Genomic DNA, 23,787 nt, shown 5'->3' on the forward strand with positions numbered 1-23,787 from the left:
ATCTCACAAAACAAACTGTGAGGGGTTGCTGGGGGGAGGTGGGATTGGGAGAGGGGGAGCGGGCTATGGACATTGGGGAGGGGAGGCGAACCATAAGAGACTATGGACTCTGGGGCACCTGGGTGGCTCAGTGGGTTAAGCCTCTGCCTTCAGCTCAGGTCATGATCTCAGGGTCCTGGGATCGAGCCCCACATCGGGCTCTCTGCACAGCGGGGAGCCTGCTTCCTCCTCTCTCTCTGTCTGCCTCTCTGCTTACTCGTGATCTCTCTCTGTCAAAATAAATAAAAAAAAAATCTTTAAAAAAAAAAGAGGACTCTGAAAAACAACCTGAGGGTTTTGAAGGGTCAGGGGTGGGAGGTTGGGGGAACAGGTGGTGGGTAATAGGGAGGGCACGTTTTGCATGGAGCACTGGGTGTTGTGCAAAAACAATGAATACTGTTATGCTGAAAAAAATAAATAAAATGGGGGAAAAAAAAGAAAAACAGATAAACATGAATAATTCTTAGGCTTTTAACTAACTTTATATTTTGGAATAATTTTAGATTCACGGCAAAGTTGTAAAAATAGCACAGAATTACCTAAACCCTTTGCTCAGCTTCCTCCAGTGTTAACATCTTACATAACCATGGTACATTTGTCCAGACAAAGAAATTGACATTGTTACTACTTATTATTATATTAGCTAAACTAAAGATTCTTTTCAGATTTATTCATGAATATCCTTTTTCTAATAAAATTTACTCAAGGATATCATATTGAATTTAGTTATAATGTCTCCTTATTGTCCTCTGTTTTTTTCAGTCTTCTCTTGTTTTTTTAGGACCATTACTTTTTGAAGAGCATAGTTAGAATGTTCCTCAATTTTAGTTTTCTCTGGTGTTTTCTCATTACATGGGGGTTGTGGATCTGGAATAAGAAAGTCACGGAAAATGAAGTGCTCTTCTTGTCCAAATATATGAGGGACTATATGATACTAACGTGCTGTGTCACTGGTGGTATTAATGTTTGTCATTTGGTTAAGATGATATCTGCTAAGTTTCTCCAATTTATCATTAGTGGTTTTTTTTTCCTTTTTCCATATTCTATTCTTTGGTAGCAACTTATTTAAATACAGCTCACACTTAAGGTGGGAGTGGGGATCAAACTCCACTTCCTGAAAAAGGATCTACTTATATTTTTTTGAATACTTGTAAGAAAGATTTGTTCCTTCTCCCCTACTTATTTATTTAGTCATTTATTTACATGAGTATAGACTCATAAATATTTATTTTATTTCTTAGTTATAATCTAATACTATCATTATTATGATTACTGTTATTATTATTTGCTTAAACTATTCCAACTTTGGTCATTGAAAGTTCTTTCAGGTTTATTCTTGTATCTTTTGACATGCCTGTGCCTGTTTTTTCTTTCTCTTCCTTCTTTTCCATCACCACAAGATGCTTCAAGTTCATTTTTTTGTTTTCCTTGCCCGAGTCCTAGAATCAGCCATTTCTCTAGAAGCTATGTTTTTATTATAAGTCACAGGGTAAACACGGATATCATTTACTGCACTGGGAAAGACTGAAGTAGGAGAAGGAAGCCTGGAGTATGTTATTTTCTTTCTTTCTCTTCCTTCCATCTTTCCATCCTTTGTTCTTTTCCTTTATTTCTTCCTTCCTTTCTTCTTCTTCTTCTTATTGTTGTTGTTGTTGTTATTATATTAACATGTTAACTTTCAAAAGCATATTAGCCATTCAAACAGAGCTGTGGAGTAGACTGTGGATATCATAATCTATAGCCCAGAGAAGAGGTTCATGCTAAAAGCTAAATTGGGGATTCATAAATAAATGGTGGTATTTAAAGACATAGGACTGGATCTGCTTTTGTACGAAAGAGTCAAATAGAGAAGAAATATCACATCTCAATCTACTAAAGGATTTCAACATCAGGAAGATTAGAAGAAATTAGGTAAAGAGGTTAAGAAAGGGCAGCAGATGAGGTAGGAGATAAGGCTACTTCATGTATGGTATCCTAGAAGCCAAGTTAAAAAAAAAAAAAGAATGATTATCTGAATCAAACTCTCTTGAGAGAAAATTTACCATTTGGTTTGTCACTGAGTTCACTGCTGACTATGGGAAGTGCTGCTTCAGTGGAGTTATAAAAATGAAGCCTAATTTGGAGGAGTTCAGTACCTCTCTGGGGAAGTTGCTGTAAAGTGGAATTGAGAAATAAAGTGATGAGATGGGGAACGGATGTAAAGGGATTTTTTAAATTAAGTTTTTAATTTTAATTCCAGAATAGGTAACATACAGTGTAATATTAGTTTCAGATGTACAATACAGTGATTTCACAATTCTATACATTACTCAGTGCTCATCAAGATAAGTGCACTCTTAATCCCCTCCACCTATTTCACTCATCTCCCACCCACCTTTCCTCTGGTAACCATCTGTTCTCCATAGTCAAGAGTCTGTTTCCTGGTTTTTCTCTCCCTCTTTTCCTTTGCTCGTTTGTTTTGTTTCTTAAATTCCTCATATGAGTGAAACATGTGGTATTTGTCTTTTTCTGACTGACTTATTTCACTTAGCATAATACTCTCTAATTCCATCCATGTTGTAAATGGCAAGATTTCATTCCTTTTTATGGTTGAATCATATTCTACTGTGTATATATACCACATTTTCTTTATCCATTCATTTTTGATGGACACTTTGATTGCTTCTATAATTTAGTCATTGTAAATAATGCTGCAATAAATATTGGGGTGCATGTATCCCTTTGAGTTAGTGTTTTTGTATTTTTTTGGGTAGTGCAATTACTGGCTTGTAGGATAGTTCTGTTTTTAACTTGCTGAGGGATCTCCATACTGTTTTCCATGGTACCTACACACTTTGCCTTCTCACCAACAGTATATAAGTGTTCCTTTTCCCCTCATCCTTTCCAACACCTGTTGTTTCTTGTTTTTGATTTTAGCCGTTCTGACAGGTGTGAGGTCATATCTCATTGTGGTTTTCATTTGCATTTCCCTGATGATGAATTATGTTGAGCATCTTTTCATGTGTCTGCCAACCTTCTGGATGTCTTCTTTGGAGAAATGTCTGTTCATGTTTTCTGTCCATTTTTTAATTGCATTGTTTTTTGGGTGTTGATTTTATCAGTTTTTTAAAAAATATATTTTGGATATTAATCCTTTTTTGGATATGTTATTTGCAAATATCTCCTCTCATTTGGTAGGGTGACTTTTAGTTTTGTTGATTGTTTCCTTTGCTGTACAGGAGCTTTTTATTTTGATGTAGTCTCATTTTATTTTTGTTTTTTAATTTTCTTTGCTTTGTATTTAGAAAAATAGTGCTGCAACTGATCTCAGAGAAATTACTGCCTGTGCCCTCTTCTAGGATTTTTATAGTTTCAGTTCTCACAGTTAAGGTTTAATCCATTTTGGGTTTATTTGTATGTATACTGTAAAAAAGTAGTACAGTTTCCTTCTTTTGCCTGTAGCTGTCTAGTTTTCCCGGCACCATTTGTTGAAGAGACTTCTTTTTTCCATTGTATATTCCTTTCCTCCTTTGTTGAAATTAATTGACCATATAACTATGGGGTTATTTCTGGATTTTCTTTTTTTAAAGATTTTATTTATTTATTTATTTGTAGATCACAGGTAGGCAGAGGCAGGCAGAGAAAGGGGGAAACAGGCTCCCTGCTGAGCAGAGAGCCCAATGTGGGGCATGATCCCAGGACCCTGAGATCATGACCTGAGCCAAAGGCAGAGGCTTAACCCACTGAGCCACCCAGGTGTCCCATGGATTTTCCATTCTATTCCATTGACCTGTGTCTGTTTTTGTGCCAGTACTATATTGTTTTTATTACTACAGCTTTGTAACATAATATGGAGTCCAGAATTGTGATATCTCCAGTTCTGTTTTTTTATTTCAAGGTTGCTTTTCCTATTTGGGGTCTTAGCGGTTCCATACTCATTTAGGATTGCTTGTTCCAGTTCTGTGAAAAATGCTGTAGGTATTTTGATAGGGATTGCATAAAATGTGTAGATTGCTTTGAGTAGCATATACACTTGAACAGTATTTGTTCTTCCAACCATGAGCATGGAGTATCTTTCCATTTCTATGTGTCATCTTCAGTTTCTTTCATCAGTGTTTTATAGTTTTCAGATTACAGGTCTTTCACCTCTTTGGTTAAGTTTGCAGACAGATGGGACCAATCCAGTAAAATGGGAGGGAAGGGGGAATGGTGATGCAGGAGCATGCGGGAATAACTGAAGAAGCAAAGACCTAAAATTGGTGAGAGGAAATAGAATCCAAGAGAAAGGATTGATCTTGGGTGAGAGAGAAGTTTCTCCATTATAAGAGGATTGAAGGCTGACTATATGGGTATAAATATCAAGAGTATATAGGATATAGATAAGAAGAGGAAATGAAATCATTCTTCCAGTTTTATTAGAAGCAGTATCATAAACTGAGAGGGGGAGATGGGAAGAAATGTTGGAGAGTTGCAAAAAAGCAAAGGTGCTTCTGTTGGTGGTGTCATTGGGTTGAAGTCTGTGATCCTATATCAATAGTCTTTCCAGGGATGCAGTATCCTACATTTTCTCTAATCACAGTAATCTGTTCAGTGGCTACTGGTAGTTTCATAGTAGGAGAGCTAAATTTAACCAAGTGATTTTTTTTTTTCATCATGCTGATCTGAAGAGGAGAGAGAAAAGTCCTGGAGGTGAGTCTGTATGCAAGGATAGTCTACCATGTTGAATAACAGACCCTAAACTGGGTGAGTGGCAAGTGTGAATATGAGTAGGGAGAGTGAAAAATATGTAAAGGCTGAGAAATACTTTTGGTGGTGAAGTGTATGCTCTAAGCAACTTGCAACCTTTTGTTATAAAGGTTCATTAAGGCTTCCCTGTAACCTGTTGACTCTAACTGCCCCTGTGATCATAGAGCCTGAAACACCTTTTTTAATCTCTTTTAATCTGTTTTACCAAATTTGTATGTCTTTTTGGGTCAATTTCACTAATTGGAAATTTTCTGGAAAACTATGTAATTCTTTAGGTTTTAAAATTTTTACCTAGATTTTCTTACAATTTTTGCAAATTTCTCATAATTATCATTATATCTTTTCCCATGTGTTAAACAGTGCTCCATCGGAACAGTTCTAGAGAAATGTGTGTAAACTTCCGAGCACAGCTAGTGGAAGATTCCCACGGTGACTACCTGATACATAAATAGCCCAATTAGGACTGATTTAATTTGTTTTGATAACTCTTATCCTTTACTGAAATGGAATGACTTAAGTGTTATCATTTTAGAAAACTTTTTTGGACACGTGATACTACTTTATTATAGTTCAACACACGTTAGAAAGACACAGAAATTCACTTTTTGTTGTTCGGTAAATGAGTAGATGCTGCATGGGTTTTGATAACTGTACTTCAACATGTGTTTGTGAAGATACGAAATTAGAGTGATCTTGTTACTTAAAGAATTCTAAGTAGAATCAATGTGTTTCTCCATGGGGTTTTTTGTTCTTTTATAAAGATAGCTTCAAACTTTACATGGCAGATTGGTCTTTCCTGCTAGATTTTTCTGCCCTAGGCCCTTTGTGTCAAGAAGCAGTCCTTCAGAGAGAATGATGCTTTTGCTGGTTGCGGCATATTAATTATGCAATACTATATTTTAAGATGCAGTTTCAAATGCAATTAAACTATTGCACTGAACTTATAAGTCTTATTGTCACCTTAGAAGTAGGGAAGAACAAATTCGCATTTCTTCACTTGTGTTCACAAAGTGACATTTCCTTTTGACATACTGAAACTGACATGAAGCGGGCTTCCAGACATGCGGAAATGGTTGGTTTGGGGGTCTCAAATTCTGTGATCCTGAGAGAGTTAAGTTTATTCTCAAAAACTTGGCATTTGGAAGAGATTTTTTTTTTTAAAGAGAGGAACAAGGTAAGAGTGTCTTAAGCAAGTTATATTTCCTTATAGTTAATCAATGAATCATGCATTAAAAATAATACAAGCTGATCTGATAGCTCAGTCAAGGCTACTACTGAGATGTGACCTTCAGTAACCTCAGTGAAGTCTACCATGACTATCAATTGAAACACACCAGCATGAGCTTTGTGCCTCACTGACGTACTAAAGGTGCCCTTTAGAGAAAACGTTGACAAACACGGGAGAGTGCCTTTACCCTTGCCACTACAGACGGCTGCTAGGATGGTTTGCAGTAATGTCCTTGGGCAACCAGAAAACTAAGGAACCTGACACAAGGAGAGGTGGTATTCACCATTCCCTCTAGCTCCGTGAGATTGCAGAAATTTCTAAAAGTGAAAAATAGGTCTCAGAAAATTTCTTAATTGAATCCCAGATATTAGAAAAGATCAGATATGAATCATGAATGTTAGGTACACATTCCTAAAAGATAACATATGTTTATGTCAGTATTATTTTTCATAGAACTTATAATCATAAACTGAGGTTCTTTAGATGACCACCACAAACATTTATGAAGACAAATCATGTTGCATTTACTTTAGTGTACATGTTCCTAGTCTTCCATAAACTTCACTCTCCTTGAATATTTTACTTATTGCCTGGGATGGTTATATTTTTTTTTCCATTTTATTTATTTTTTCAGCGTAACAGTATTCATTGTTCTTGCACAACACCCAGTGCTCCATGCAAAACGTGCCCTCCCTATTACCCACCACCTGGTTCCCCCAACCTCCCACCCCTGACCCTTCAAAACCCTCAGGTTGTTTTTCAGAGTCCATAGTCTCTTATGGTTCGCCTCCCCTTCCAATTTTTTTTTTTTTTTAATGAACATATAATGTATTTTTATCTCCAGGGGTACAGGTCTGTGAATCGCCAGGTTTACACACTTCACAGCACTCACGATAGCACATACCCTCCCCAATGTCCATAGCCCCCTCCCCCTCTCCCAATCCCACCTCCCCCCAGCAACCCCCAGTTTGTTTTGTGAGATTAAGAGTCATTTATGGTTTGTCTCCCTCCCAATCCCATCTTGTTTCATTTATTCTTCTCCTATCCCCCTAACCCCCCATGTTGCTTCTCCATGTCCTCATATCAGGGAGATCATATGATAGCTGTCTTTCTCCGGTTGACTTATTTCACTAAGCATGATACGCTCTAGTTCCATCCACGTCGTCGCAAATGGCAAGATTTCATTTCTTTTGATGGCTGCATAGTATTCCATTGTGTATATATACCACCTCTTCTTTATGCATTCATCTGTTGATGGACATCTAGGTTCTTTCCATAGTTTGGCTATTGTAGACATTGCTGCTATAAACATTCGGGTACACGTGCCCCTTCGGATCACTACGTTTGTATCTTTAGGGTAAACACCCAGTAGTGCAATTGCTGGGTCATAGGGTAGTTCTATTTTCAACATTTTGAGGAACCTCCATGCTGTTTTCCAGAGTGGTTGCACCAGCTTGCATTCCCACCAACAGTGGAGGAGGGTTCCCCTTTCTCCGCATGGGATGGTTATATTTATCCACAAATCAGTCCCAGGTGTCACTTGACACTGCTAAGGCCATCCATAGACTGGGATCCAACCCTAGTACAACTTTAACAGAGTATGCTAGGGGTGTTCGCCTTGGGTTGTGATTACTTCAAAGACATAGCATTTCAGGAAAATGGCAGTCTCTACCAAACTTGTGAACATCACCACTGTTGTGACCAGAGGGCTTGCAGAGGAAGAGTAACAGCCCCGGGATCTTTCTGAGATACGTCACTTAGGGATTATTCCTTTACAAATTTGCCTGGGTCTCATGGTGAGTGCTATTGATCCACGGATCTTAGCACAACTCTTCAAATTCTCTCTCTCACATAAATGCACACATACTTCCTTACACAGTCTCATACAGCCCATGTCCCCACGTCACATCCAGCGAACCAAGGTGCCGCGTTGGAATGGTTTCCAGCGGTAACTATTGCATGTTGCGTCCAGAACTAGCACTGATCCTCAGATGCGCAATCTTGGAAATTCGCATTGAAAATTACTTGCTCTTCCAGAATTATTTTTCTTTTGTGATGAACTCCTCCCAGGGGCGCGACTGCCCTCAATTTGGGTCAGTCCTGTCCATCAAATATATTCTTATGTATATGACTTTCAAACAGGTCAAAGTTTAGGTTCCTTTTTTCCATTACCAAGGGTCCTTTGTCCTCTTTCTAAATTATAAGGTAATTGCAGGTATGTAAATTTAAATACTTTTGCTTTTCTCAATTGACAACCCTCAATGACTATAAAAAGTCTTTTATTTATTTGGTTGTAAAATACAATTATGTTTTCAATTCTAGTTTTAACAATCATTGGTCAAAAAATATTTCATCTCTTACTTCAGAGCTATCTACATGTCAAATACATAGCAATAAGTCTTCATACTTATAAAATAGGGAGACTGAATCAGGTAGTAGTTTCCCCACTTTTTTAAGAACAGTAAAACCTTTTTATTTTTAGGATAAAATCTTAAACAATACCTCAGTAGATAAAAAAGACACTTAAATACTATGGAATTCATTTTCATTAACAAGAAAGTTTGAGTTGAGATTATGAATGACATTTATGGACATATTCAACTCAGCATCTAACTTATTTTTGGTGTTTTGTTTTAATTGCAAATAATTTTTAAAGTCTTTATTCAGTGGACATACTACAAGCTGGTAGATCTGTTAATATACTTGCTTATTGTTTTTAAATTACTCGACCTGCAATCTTAGAATATGTATATATCATTAACAGAAGATAGAAAAAGTTGTACTCTGAAATATTCCTCAAAATGACTGCAACAGGTGATAAAAGTAATTGTTTCAGTGGTCTTTAGTATGTCATCATTTGAGGGTGTAATGTTCCCAACAGAGTTTAAGATATTTAAAATTATACTTAAAACTGAATTTTGAATCAGTGTCTCCAGAATTTCTCAAGTTCTTCTGCTGAATCTGCACTTCATCAGAACCAAGCTGTACTCAATAACCTCTGCTTAACTCTGCAATTCTGACCATAATTTGATAACACTTGTGAGTGAGTACCATGGATATTCTAGTCTGTTCTAAATCGATGGACACACGCAGATGTACATAAAGTTAAAGGAAGAAAGAGGCTCCCAGAGACACAGTGTTCCTGTGATCTTTTTTTTTTTCCCTTAAAGATTTTTATGTTTTAAGCTTGTCTGAAAAATATCAGCCCACGTCGTTTGCTCAGGCTATTTCTTCATTCAAGTAACTCATGTATGGTATTTCCATACTACCTATTTTCATTGGCCATGGTCTGTGATGGTTCATTTCTGGCTGTTGTGGAAATACTAAATGAACCACCCTTCACAAACTTCTCTACCCCATCTTTTTTTTTTTTTTTTGTAACACAAACTTTAATCCCTAGGGTTCTCACAAACATATTACTTTTTTTTTTTGTAAAATAAAAAACCTTTTAATTATAGTAAATATTGCCCCCCCCAAAATATAAGTCTATAGGTGAGAGGAAGGGGTGTTGTGCAGCAGATGGGGCTCACGCACCATAAGTAGCCCAGGGGCCAAGGTGCAATCCTTGTTCGGCCAGTGGCCACGGGTAGCTCTGATGGTGGCTGTAGCCAGTTGTCCTGGTGCTTGTGTTCTGCTGGGTAACTAGGACCGTGGCTCCAGCTGGCAGGACAGAATGTAGCTCTCATCCTCGCTGAGCCGCTCCACAGATCAGAACCAGACCATGAATGGATGCTGGGGCTCTAGGCAGTAATTCTCTGCTGCTGCCTGGAGCAGCATGATGTCCGTGAGGACTCGGTATTCCTTATTCTTTTTGCAGTGGTCGATCTCATTGCCCTCCAGGTAGTCCTCCATTGCAGTATCCAACATCACCAGGTCAGTGAGGAAAGTGCCGAGGTATGGGACGACACCCTGTGTAATGAGGGGTAGGTTTGGGGTGAGTCCCTGCTCTCTCCTCTACCCCATCTTTAAGGAAAACTTTTACATTTGTATATGACATAATGATTTACTTCAGCATGTTAGAAGGGAAAGTTCATTAATTCTTTAGAGAAAGTGATTATGTACATTTTAGTTTGAGAAAAATACAAGTGTATAATTATTGTGAGGATTTCATCATCTTTTAAAATTATGGCACTAAAATTTTTGAATAAAACTGTAGTTTTAAAAATAAGATTTCTCTTAAAGCATGTTTATTTTAAAGAATAATTTGTCTAAATTATTTTCTTAAAGCCTAAAGTATCTTCAAACCAGGACATATAACTGTTTGAGTTAATTTTATTATTAAATAGTTTCCTTTAAACAAATCAAAAACATAATAAATATTCATTGTAATTGCTACTAACTATAAAGCTATGACATTCTGGTTGATTTTCCTGGATTTTTATGTGTCTTGAAGATGTGAATGTCCTGGCAACCAGAAAGTTATTGAATCTAGTGTAATGGTGATTAACAAGATGGAATGTCTTTAACTTCTTATGTCTTCTGGATTCCTTTTTTCTTTTCTTTTCTTTTTTTTTTAAAGATTTTATTTATTTGACAGACAGAGATCACAAGTAGGCAGAGAAGCAGGCAGAGAGAGAGGAGGAAGCAGGCTCCCTGCTGAGCAGAGAACCCCATGTGGGGCTTGATCCCAGGACCCTGGGATCATGACCTGAGCTGAAGGCAGAGGCTTTAACCCACTGAGCCACCCAGGCGCCCCTTCTGGGTTCCTTTTTTCCATTACCAAGGGTCCTTTGCCTTCTTTCTAAATTAGAGGGTAATTGCAGGTATGTAAATTTAAATACTTTTGCTTTTCTCAATTGACAACCCTCAATGACTATAAAAAGTAATATTAGTTTATTGATTAGAAATTTGCTACATTCTTCTAGGATGGATATTGTTTCTGCTAAATTATATACACTGTGAATATTGAGTTCTATATTTAATGCCTTGTTTGTATTCTAGGATTCCCATTGATTTTCCTGTGTCACGTTATATTTATATCATGTAGCTAGCTTTACTTTTTGCAAATATAACCTTATGTGACATATTGAGGCATGTTTTCTTTTTTAAGGAAAAAATAAGGAGATATCAACAGACTGAAAACATGTTTTCAGAAGCATAGAGTCTTCAGGAAGATACTGGAGTTCATGAGATCTCAAGGTTAGCACTTCACATATTATTATTTTCATGCTTTTACAAATCTGAGATATAAACTGTTCCAAGTTGTTCCTGCTAATGTGTAATTGGATTCTAAGGACACACACTTATTTAAAATACATATTTTAACAAGATCTCTTCAAAATTTTTAAAACATTCATTTATACCAGAAATATAGTGTTTAGTTTAATTGGGGATGGTAAAAAGAAAATATTGTTTCAGTAGAAAACCATTGGTTATTAAAATTTGCTTTGCTTTTTACAAAGGATAGCACAGTTAAGATACAAACAAATAAATATTAGGCATCCTTATAAAATTTTATTTATGATTTGTTAAGAAATGTACACCTACTTTGAAAATTTTTCATTTATTTTGTATCTTTGGCTGTAACATATATGTATATACACAAATAGTTTAGAAGGATAGCTGATTATCATTCCTTCTACAATCCTTTGAATCCCACTCTCTGACTTTTCCTAAGCACAATCAAATAAATTATGTTTTTGTTGGAAAATGTGGTCTCAATAAAATGACAATTCATATGAATAAGCAGAAACATATTTGAGGACCCTTTCTATCTTGTGTAAAGTTCTAAGTCTGGAAAAGCAAAACAAAATAAAACAGCTTATTAAACAGCTTATTATAATAATAGCCTAATGTAAAATATTCATTTGGAAGTTTCAATTACAATGTAGGTTGAAATAGTATTTCATGGGATAGCTTGAGAAAGTGGATAATTTCTGCCTTTTTTATTTTGTAAGACCCAATATCAAATATTCATAATTTAAAATGAAAAAGTATTAATGATCTTTTATTATGATTGCCTTAGTCACTGTTTTCTTCTACATCTTCTATATCTTTTTCTCATTCATCCAAGGATATATTTGTTCGAAATTTATTTAGGACTTACCATATGCACTGCAATGGGGGAAGTGCTTTGGTTGTTTCAAAATGAATAAGATACGGTTCCTGTTCTCAAGAATTGCCCAACCAATATGTTACTCAGAAACTAATTTTATTATTAACACAAACAACAGATAATTAAAAAGACAAACCAGATTTTAAAAGGCATGTAATGAATTCTAAAATGCAATGAGAATTATTTGGGGATTATTCATATTTTCACTTTATGGCTTTTACTAACCTAGCATAGTGCAAGTTTATACCAATGGGAATGTTGTTACTCTATTCCAACCCACACCGGATAGACGTTTTAAAAAATGCTCTTCAAGTATAACACAAGTAATTTGAGACTTTAAAAAAGAAGCTTCTTTTTTGCCACAGCTGCAAATTTAATGCTGTAGAAAGTCGTTATGCAAACACCCATGAAAAGAACAAAGGTGAGCATTACCTACTTGGTGTTCTTCTTTTTTATTCCGGTACATTTGACTTCTTTATTGTTCATATTGACTTCTTTAATGTTCAATAGTACATTGACTTCTTTTAAGTTCACCAGAGAATTAAATCATTTCCCCGATGACCTAGAAAGGCATATATGTAGGTTTGAAAAGGATTGAACCCTATAAACCCACATGTAAATAGTAGTTGGATGAGTAAAGAATTTGCAGAGGTGTGGGAGTCCAGACTGCTTGAAATGGCATTGTGCAGCACTGTACTCCTCACGAAAAGCTTTTTAAGAAGGTAATATGGGAAGACATGAAAACAGATTAAGTCATTAAAAAAGTAAAATTGTGTTTTGAAAAGTCAGTGAGGACATCTCTTGCTTAATTATGCCCTTAGACAAGTGGTTGGATTAATTTATATAACAACCACAATTATTCAACAAGTATTTATCTATCAAGTGCCTACTAGGTGCATGTGAGCAGCAACAGTGAATGGAATACACCAATAGGTGTTAATTCTTCTTTAAATGTTCGGTAGAATTCCCCTGGGGCTGTGTGGCCCTGGGCTCTTGTTTATTGGGAGATTTTTGATGACAGCTTCAATCTTCTTACTGGTTATGGGTCTGTTCAGGTTTTCTATTTTTTTCTGGTTCAGTTTTGGTAGTTTTTACATCTCTAGGAATGCATCTATTTCTTCCAGATTACCAAATTTGCTGGTGTATAGTTGCTCATAACATGTTCTTATAATTGTTTGTATTTCTTTGGCATTGGATGTGATCTCTCTCCTCTTCCATTCATGATTTTATTAATTTGGGTCCTTTCCCTTTTCTTTTTGATTAGTCTGGCCAGGGGTTTATCAATCTTATTAATTCTTTCAAAGAACCAGCTCCTAGTTTCGTTGATGTGTTCTTCTGTTCTTTTGGTTTTTATTTCATTGATTTCTGCTCTGATCTTTATTACTTCTCTTCTCTTGCTGGGTTTAGGCTTCATTTGCTGTTCTTTTTCAGCTCCTTCAGATGTAGGGTTAAGCTGTGTATTTGAGACCTCTCTTATTTCTTAAGAAAGGTTTGTATTGCTATATATTTTCCTCTTAGGACCACCTTTGCTGTTTCCCAAAGATTTTGAACAGTTGTGTTTTCATTTTCATTTGTTTCCATGAAGTTTTTAAATTCTTCTTTAGTTTCCTGGTTGATCCATTCATTCTTCAGTAGGATGCTCCTTAGCCTCTATGTATTTGAGTTCTTTCCAACTTTCTTCTTGTGGTTGAGTTCTAGTTTCAAAGTATTGTGGTTTGAAAATATGCAGGGAATGATCCCAGTCTATTGGTACCAGTTGAGACCTAAATGTCCCATGGAAAAAAGATAGTCTTTTCAACAAATGGTGTTGGGAAAATTGGACAGCCACATGCACAAGAATGAAACTGGACCATTTCCTTACACAACACACAAAAATAGACCCCAAATGGATGAAAGACATAAGTGTGAGACAGGAATCCATCAAAATTCTTGAGGAGAACACAGACAACAACCTCTTCGACCTCAGCTGCAACAACTTCTTCCTAGAAACATTGCCAAAGACAAGGGAAGCAAGGGCAAAATGAACTATTGGGACTTCATCAAGATCACAAGCTTTTGCACAGCAAAGAAAACACTCAACAAAACCGAAAGACAACCAACAGAGTGAGAGAAGATATTTGCAAATGGCATATCAGATAAAGAGCTAGTATCCAAAATCTGTAAAGAACTTATCCAACTCAAAACCCAAAGAACAAATAATCCAATCAAGAAATGGGCAGAAGACATGAACAGACATTTCTGCAAAGACATCCAAATGGCCAACAGACACATGAATAAGTGCTCAACATCACTCAGCATCAGAGAAATACTAATCAAAACCCCTCACACCCGTGAGGCTGAATGAAGCTGAAGAATGGCTAAAATAAATCAGTCAGGAAATGACAGGTGTTGGTGAGGATGCAGAGAAAGGGGAATCCTCCTACATTGTTGGTGGGAATAAAAGCTGGTGCAGCCACTCCAGAAAACAGTATAGAGGTTCCTCAAAAAGTTGAAAATAGAGCTATCCTATGACCCAGCAATTGCACTACTGAGTATTTACCCTAAAGATACAAATGTAGTAATCCGAAGGGGCACATGCACCCGAATGTTTATAGCAGCAATGTCCACAATAGCCAAACTATGGAAAGAATCTAGATGTCCATCAATAGATGAATGGATAAAGAAGATATGATATATATGTATACAATGGAATACTATGCAGCCATCAAAAGAAATGAAATCTTGCCATTTGCAATGAAGTGGATGGAACTAGAGGGTATTATGCTAAGCAAAATAAGTTAATCAGAGAAAGACAATTACCATATGATCTGTGATATGAGGAAATTTGGGGGGGGGATCTTGAGGGGAAGGGTGGGAAAAGTGAAAGAAGATGGGACTGGGGAGGGAGACAAACCATAAGAGACTCTTAATCTTGGGAAACAAACTGAGGGTTGATGGAGGGGAGGGGCTTGGGGGGATAGTGTGGGTGGGTGATGGACACTGGGGAGGGTATGTGCTATGGTGAGTGCTATGAATTGTGTGAGACTGTTGATTCACAGACCTGTACCCCTGAAACAAATAATACATTATATATTAATTTAAAAAAATAAAAAAACTTTGGTAGGGAAAAAAAAATAGAATATACCAAATCCTTGCCTCTGTGGAAATTATATTCTAGAGGGTGAAAATATATAAGCTATAAAAAAAAATTAATTATATATTATGTTACGTGGTTCGAGTGCTATGAAGAGAAAGAAAACAGGAAAGGGAATAGATAATGGAGAGGGAAGCAATTTAAAATAAGCCCAGTGATTTAGTATTGCATAATTTACACAAAGGAGATAGATACTAGCTTTGCCCAAATAGTGCCAACTGAGAATGAATATGATGAAATATGACACCTACTAATAAGTATTCCAAATCACCATTTGTTAAAGTAAATGTTGTTAATGTATATAAAATAATGAGCATGTGTCTTCCTTAATTTAACCAGAAGGAAAAGATGTATTTTTAAAATGATAATACACTTACTACATGTACATAAAATGTGGTCAAAATGTTTGCAATAAAGAAAGGTATAATTGAACAGGCATTAGTCCAATCACTTACTTAAGGGGTGAAGACTATAACTATTTATCTGTGTATGGGAGAAAATTAATCAAATTTTTTGAATTGAATAAATATTATGAAGTTAAAGTAGTTATAGGTATCTATGACAATACATATAGATGACACAGTGTTAAAAAGTTCTATATAATTATCTTTCTGTTGTTTCATTATCAGTCTTATTATCATTTTAGGAGAGCTCTAAGTACTGGGACTATAGACAGAAGGGAGTTACTTAAGTACCATCTCATTCCCATAGTACTAATTTTTTAAAGACCACATGTCTTCTTTTGTACATTTGATAGAAGATACATGGAGATTTGGAAATTAAATTAATTTATTTGTGATCACCAGCAAATGAGTCAGCAAGTTTCTTTTGATGGTGATCTGGTTGGAATTTTTCTGTGAAACATTAAGAAACAAAATACAGAGCACAGGAATCTGAAGGTGTGTATGGTCCAGATGACCTGGGCATTTTTTGCAACCCATCTGAACTATAGATGAACACATCACATAAGTTGATATTATCTTAAAAGCTATTCACTATTGATTTGGCTGGATAGAATTGAAATGTTTAGCCAACTTCCTTTTCAGTGTTAAAAAGTCAGTATAAAAGAAATTCCTAACCATCCAAATAAATAAAAATTGGATCAGGAGGTCTCAAAACCTAATAATCATTGCATCTCCTTCAGTATTCCAAAAGGCAGGTATTGTAAATAGCATATCATCTAAAGGAAATAAATAATCAGTATTGGAGTATTACATGAATGATGCAGTGAAGGTCACAATTGTTTAGAAGTCTGTTATAATTAAGCCAAAGCAGAGAATACTTATTACATGTACTGTGCACAGAACAGTAAGCTCTACGAGTTTAACCAAAAGAGGCAATTGATACTATCAGCTTTGGGAAAACCAAAAGAAAAGAAAACATGAGAGATGCAGAGGACTGGTGGAAGGTTATAGAGAAAATAAGGACAATGTCTTCTTTTTTTTCTAAGATATTTTTCAGATCTTTTCAGGTTTTTAATTTTTTATTTAAATTCAATTTAGTTAATGTATAGTGTGTTATTAGTTTCAGGGGTAGAACTTAGTGATTCATTAGTTGTTTATAACAAGGACTTCTCATGTAATGTCATTGTGTCAGAGATAAATTCTTTCCAAACCAGTATTAACCTTTGTTGCATTCATTTGGAAACTTCAAAGGAAAGAGCTAGAAACTCTTTTGTTTAAGGGTAACTGTAATATGACTTTCCAAAAGCAAGTGGAAAATTTAAACTCCTTTCCTTCCATCCTCCCTATATTTGCTTTATAAAAATTAAACCCAGAAATCATTTACAAATTTGTACCACAAGTCCAGTTCCCCATAGACCGACTCTACCATCCTCTCTCAAACCACCACCCAGAAATATACATCTTTGAATCTCATGGTACCTGGCATGCTCATGCCTGGGTGGGTCTTCCTTCACCTTTCTTCAATGGTTCTCCAGATGATTTCCTATCATTCTCATTCTTCCATCAGTCTTATAAATAGTTTAATCCATGTTTCTCAACTTCATCAATATCGACATTTTGATCAGACAATTCTTTGTTGTGTGGGCAATTTTGTGCATTGTGGGATGTTCAGTAGCATCTCTGGCACAAGACACCAGGAGTACACCACCCTCCCCCATATTGGAAAAACCAAAGTCTCCAGACATTGCCTAGTATCCCCTTGAAATAAAATTATCCCAAGATGAGAACCACTGATCAAATCTGAACTTCCACAACCTCAATAAACATCCATTGCATATCAACCACAAAGCCTCTTAACCACCTTTAGTATCTTTCAATTAAACCTCAACCAAGACACTTGACAGTTTCTCTTGTCAAAGTGAAACTCACCTCTGTCTGATCATCTGTGTGGTTTTAGTTTCCTTTTATTTGCTTATGCCTGGACTTTTACCTAAAATAATACCCTGTGTTATTACAAAATAACAAGTGGATATAAAGCAAGTGAGGAAAATCAGGGAAAGGGAAAAATATAGTAAGAACAAAGTTAAGTCAGGAGTGATACTATGTTACAAATGACATAAGCCCTGGGGCACTTGGGTGGCTCAGTCATTAAGTGTCCGCCTTTGGCTCAGGTCATTATCCCTGGGATAGGGGATTGAGCCCAGCATCTGGCTCCCTGCTCCCTTCTTCCTCTCCCTCTGCCCCTGCTTGTGTTCCCTCTCTAGCTGTGTTTTTCTCTGTCAAATAAATAAATAAAATCTTTAAAAAATTATTAAAAACAAATGACATAAGCCCTTTCTTTTCCTTTCATTTTCTTGGAACTCACTGAGACTTGGATCTTTCCATGTTCTCTGAGTCTTTCTTGAAATTTAGCTTGGACACCAGCAGATTACTGTCTACATTTCTACAGCCCGTCCTTTCTCACACAGTACCTGCAACTTTCAATCCAAAGTAGGGTGTACCTTCTCTTCTCTTACACCAAGAGTGCTCCAGGAACAAATGATTCATTCTGCAGATTAATGATTTTCTAATCCTCAGTAGAATCCACTAATCCTTCACTCTGACCATGGTCAGCCACTATTTCAAAGTTTATCACCCCACTCGAGCCATACAGTCTCTCCCCTTCATTCTCAGTGCACCTGGTATTTTAACAAGAAAATTGAGGTCATTGTGTGGAAACTATTTATGCCTCCTTGCAATTCCCTCTAGCTTCAAACAGCTACATCTATCAACATTCTTACTTTCTTTCCTCCAATCTTAAATGATCAGGAATCCTTCCTATTCAAGGCAAAGCCCGTGTTTGATTGTATTCCCTCTCACCAATGCTGAGGCTTTGGCCATTAGTTATTTCCTTTTTGTCCTTTATCTTCAACTTTTTCTCCCTTGCTCACTCTTTTCCTTCAACCTGTATACATTCTTCAGACTTCTATCCAAAAAAGTAAGTCAGCAAACAAAAACAAACTGACCTCTCTCTTCACTAGATTTTATGGGCACCACTCTTCAATTTCTGTCCTCTCCAACTCATTCAGACTCTCCATACAGCAGTCTACATTCATTATCTCTGCTTTCTAAGATCCAGTCACTCCTCAGCACAGGGCCATCTGATTTCTAACCCCATTTAACAGAGCACACTCTCTCTAAAGACACAGATGACCTGGCAGCCCGTATCTTGACTGTCTCTCTCAGGGGCATTTGATACTGTTAACTTCATTTTTCTGCTTCCGCATCCTGGACTGTTGGGACAGCCCTCTCTCCTGGTTTGCCTCACACCTCACAGACCCTTTGGTAAAGGCCGCTTTGACAGGTTCTGTGTTCTGCGTTCTCTTACAAAGTCTCGGAATCACAAACTCAAATACTGATAGGTGACCATAGGTAATATAAATTAGTGAAGTCAAGCTGATTTAAAACAATAAACAATGTAGTGGCCAAATAACAGACTCAGAAACATTCTTGAAATTTGACTTTTGTTCCAATCACGTGATCCCCAGAGATCCACCCTGAGCTCATTGTTCATCTATCCTCTCCACTGTCCCTGATCAAGCCAGACCACCCTTTCAATTTTATGAATTACAGAGATGGCAATGACTCCAACCTTTTTATTTGATTAGGTGACAGAATTACGTATTACCCACACATGTCTACAAGATATCAATGCCTAACAAGGACACATACACAAACAAATCAGAGCAATGAAATGGAGTAGAAAGTTCAAAAATAGACAATGTATACATGCAATCATAAAATGCAACAAAGAAATAATCATAAGTCAGTGGAGAGTCCCTTCAAGGAAATGCTATTAACACCCCAAGTAGACATTAATTAGTGTCTGCTGAAGAGGGCTTTTCAGATAGGGGAGGGGGAATGCGATAGAGAAGGACAGGGGCTTATTGATTAGAAGGTACTAGAATAATTTAACTACTTGGGGAAAAATAAGGTGTGGGCTACACATCATATCATATTAAAGGAAAATATAGATGTTATTTTAAAAGATTTTAAATTATGTATTTTTCAACATTTAAACATTATATTTAATGTTCAGTGTTAATGTTAATTCAATAGCTTTCAGATATTTATGTACCTTTGGTTTAAGAAAGCATTTAAATACTATAAAACAAAGAAAAATGAGAAATCATTTATTTAGCTTTATATTTATAAGAAGTAAAATTCACTCTTTTTGTTTATAGTTTCATGAGATTTGATAATTACACCGAGTCTTGTAATCTTTACCACAATCAAGATACAGAACAGTTCTATCATCACCAAAGTAACCTTGAGCTGCTCCTTGCCAACTCTACTGTCCCCCTGAAATCCCTGGCAACTAATCTGCTCTGTGTCACTATAGTTTTGCATTTCCAGAGTATCAGATCAATAGAAATATGCAGCATGTAATCTTCCACATCTGGCCTTTTTCAGTTATCATAATGCATTTGAGATTCATTCATGCTGTTATGTGTATCAATAGTTTGTTCCCCGTTGTTGCTTAGTATTCTCTTGTCTGTATGTACCACTGTTTGTTTATCCATTCACCCACTGAAGGATACTTAGTTGTTTAGTTCTTGATGTTTTGAATAGACCTGTAGTAACCATCCATGTAGACATTTTTGTGAGAAACTATGTTTACATTTATCAGGAGTATATACGCTGGTAAGATTGTGTATCACATGTTAAGTGTATGTTTAACTTTCTAAGACACCATAAAACTGTTCTCTGGAATGGCTTATACCACCTTGCATTTCCACCAACAGCGTATGAACATTCATTTTGCTCCATGCCTTCACCAGCATTTGATGTTATCAGTTTTTATTTTATTTCAACCATTGTAATTGTCATGGTGGTTTTTAATTTTCAGGTCCTTAATGAATAATAATATTGAGCAATTTTTCTTGTGCTTATTCACCACCTATGCCTTTATGAAGTGCGTGTTCAAATATTTTGTCCAACTTCTCAAAAAGACTGTTTTTTTAAAGAAGTTTATTTAGATTCACAGCAAAATTGAGAAGAAGGTATAGAAATTTTACAAATATTCCCTGCCCTGACATGTGTACAGTCTCCCCCATTATTAACAGCCTCTACCAGAGTGAGACATTTGTCATAATGGATGAACCTCCATTGACACATTCTAATCACTCAAAGTTCAGAGTTCACATTAGGTTTCATTCATGGTATTGTATATTCAGCGGGCTTGGCAAATGTATAATGCCGCCATTGTAGTGTATTTTCATTGTATCATCCTTGTAGAGTATTCTCACTATCCCAAAAACCTTTTGTGCTCCACCTATTCATCTTTTCTCTCTATCCCCACAATCCCCTCACAACTAATGTTTTTGCTGGCTCCATAGCTTTGTCGTTTTCAGAATGTTATATAGTTCGAATCATATAGTATGTAGACTTCTCAGATTGACTTTTTTCACTTACTAATATGTTTTTAAGTTTTCTCTATGTCTTTTCTGTGGCTTGTTAATCCATTCCCTTTTAGCACTAAAAAACATTTCATGGTCTGGATGTATCACATTCTATATTTATCCATTCACCTACCTAAGGACATCTTGGTTGTGTCTAAGTTTTGGCAGTTAGGAATGAATCTTCTAGAAACATTCATGTGCAGAAATTTTGCTTGGACCTAAGTTTTCAACTCCTTTGGGTAAATACCAAAGGGCGCGACTGCTAAGTCATATGGTAAGAGTAGGTTTGGTTTTATAAGAACCCACCAAGCTAGGACCCCTGCGTGGCTCAGTCAGTTAACCTTCGACTTTTGATTTTGGCTCAGGTTATGACTTCAGGGTTGAGACCCAAGTGGGGTTCTGTGCTCAGCAGGGAGTCAACTTGGGATTCTCTTCCCCTCTCCCTCTGCTCCTCCCCTTAACCCACTCTCTCCCTCTCTCTCTCTCAAAAAGAAAAAAGTCCACAAAAATGTCATCTGAAGTGCCTATACCATTTTGCGCTCCCAACAGTGAATGACAATCCTTGCTTTTCATCCTCTCTAGCATTTAGTAGTGTTTTGGATTATGGCCAGGAAATAGTACCTGGTTTTAATTTGCATTTCCCTGATGACATATGATATGGAACATCTTTTCATATGCTCATTTTTCATCTGTGTATCTTTTTTGGTGAGGTGTTTGTGCAGGTCGGCCATTTTTTAAATGCTTTGCTTCTTTTTGTTATGTTTTAAGAATTCTTTGTATATTTTATTTTGCTCTATTTTTGTTGAGTTGCTTTCTATTGTTGAGTTTTGAGAGCTCTTCATAAATGTTTTGTATAAAAATCTTTGGGGAAATGTGAAATTTGTAAACTTTTTCCTTTTAACGTCTTGTATTTTGTATTCTTTACTGTTTTGCATAGAGTGCTTTTGACTTTTATGAAATCTTATCTATAAAATTTTTTGTTTTATGGGTTATGGTTTTGGTTTTGCATCAATAAATTCTTTGCCTAACCTAAAGTCACAAGGATTTCCCATTCTTCTCCAATTCTTCTTCTAAATATTTTATAGTTTCACATTTTACTTTTAGGTATATGACTAATTTTGTATAAATTTTTGAATAATGTAAAAAATTAAGGTTCAATATTTTGCATATAGACATCCAACAGTTCTATCACCATTTTTAAAAAGATTATCTTTTCCCCAATTGCCTCTGTCCCTTGGTCAAAAATCAGTCATATTTGTTTAGGTCTATTTCTGGTCTCTCTATTCTTTCCCACTGATGTATGTATTTATATGTTTTCCCATTATCACATTGTCTTGATTACTATAGCTTTATAGTAAATCTTCAGATTAGATAGTGTATATCCTCTTCTTTTTCAAAATTGCTTTGGTATTCTAACTCTTTGCCATGACCTATAAATTTTAGAATGAGCTTGTTGATGTCTGCAAAAAATCCTGCTGGGATTTTGATTGGAAAACTCATTGATGTATATTAGAGAATGCGCCAAATACAACTTACATAAGAAAAGACATTTGAAAAAATATTCACAGCGTATGTAAGTACAAATGGTCAATATTATTAAAATATTGAGGGCTGTTAGATATCACTGAGAAAATGTAAACTTCATTTGGATAATTGGCAAGGCCTTGAGGGAACTTTTTACAAAAGGAATTCTGGTGACCTCTAAACTTGAAAAAGAAAGTGTTCAACATAATTGGTAATCAAAGACATTTGATAAATAATGTTCACATAAACATATAAAACTGGGAAATCGTGTAATATACTGACAGAGAGTATAATTTTTAAGGTCAGACTGAACTTTGAGTTCATTTTCCACTTATCTGTGAGGTTTTAGGCAAACCTTTTTTTTTAAGATTTTATTTATTTGAGAAAGAGAGAAAAAGAGCGAACGAGCTCATGCATGAGTAGGAGGAGGGGCAGAAGAAGGGGAGAGAGAAAATCCAAAGCAGATTCCATGCTGACCGTGGAGCCTGGTGCAGGGCTCAATCCCACAACCTTGAAATCATGACCTGAGCTGAAATCAAGAGTCAGAAGCTTAACTGACTGAGCTACCCAGGAGCTCCAGGAGTTACGCAAACTTTAACCTTTCTGATGTTAGATATTTTGTCAGTAAAATAGATATAGAAACTGGCATATTGTAAGCACACAGATGGGTACTGTTATCATAAATAAATCTAGTATTGGTGAAGATGTGGGGAAATGAACCATATCACGCTATAGGGATAGGTAAATCGATTCAACTTTTCTAGAAAACAATTTGTTAATCTGTATAAATGGCCTTATTCTCTATATACTCTTTGACCTTGGGATTCCAAATTTTTAAAAGCCTTGATGAAATAGTCAATTGTGAACACAGAGCTATGTATACAAAATGTTCACTGAGGGGCGCCTGGGTGGCTCAGTGGTTAAAGCCTCGGCCTTCGGCTCAGGTCATGATCCCAGGGTCCTGGGATCGAGCCCCACATCGGGCTCTCTGCTCCGCAGGGAGCCTGCTTCCTCCTCTCTCTCTGCCTGCCTCTCTGCCTAGTTATGATTTCTCTCTGTCAAATAAATAAAATATAAAACAAAATAAAGCTTTAAAAAAAATGTTCACTGAGATAATTAAATTAATGAGCATGAGAAACCTCTGTGTGTCTGGAAATAATGAATGAATTAAATAAACTATTAAATATCCACTCAAAGTAATATTCTGAGGTGTTAAAATTGAAGTTTTCCACACTATA

General features: G+C 36.2%; 1 protein-coding gene across 1 annotated transcript in view; it reads left to right on the forward strand.

The window, feature by feature from the left end:
* Positions 1–23,787, forward strand: part of CSRNP3 (cysteine and serine rich nuclear protein 3) — a 208,255-nt gene that overhangs the window by 40,303 nt on the left and 144,165 nt on the right. The window contains exon 3 of the mRNA XM_046019869.1: positions 11,043–11,131. Coding sequence (XP_045875825.1) covers positions 11,119–11,131 — 13 coding nt within the window. The 5' untranslated portion in view covers positions 11,043–11,118. The remainder of the gene's footprint in view (positions 1–11,042; positions 11,132–23,787) is intronic.

This window comes from Meles meles, chromosome 9, assembly GCF_922984935.1.
Source record: "Meles meles chromosome 9, mMelMel3.1 paternal haplotype, whole genome shotgun sequence".
Taxonomy (NCBI): Eukaryota; Metazoa; Chordata; class Mammalia; order Carnivora; family Mustelidae; genus Meles; species Meles meles.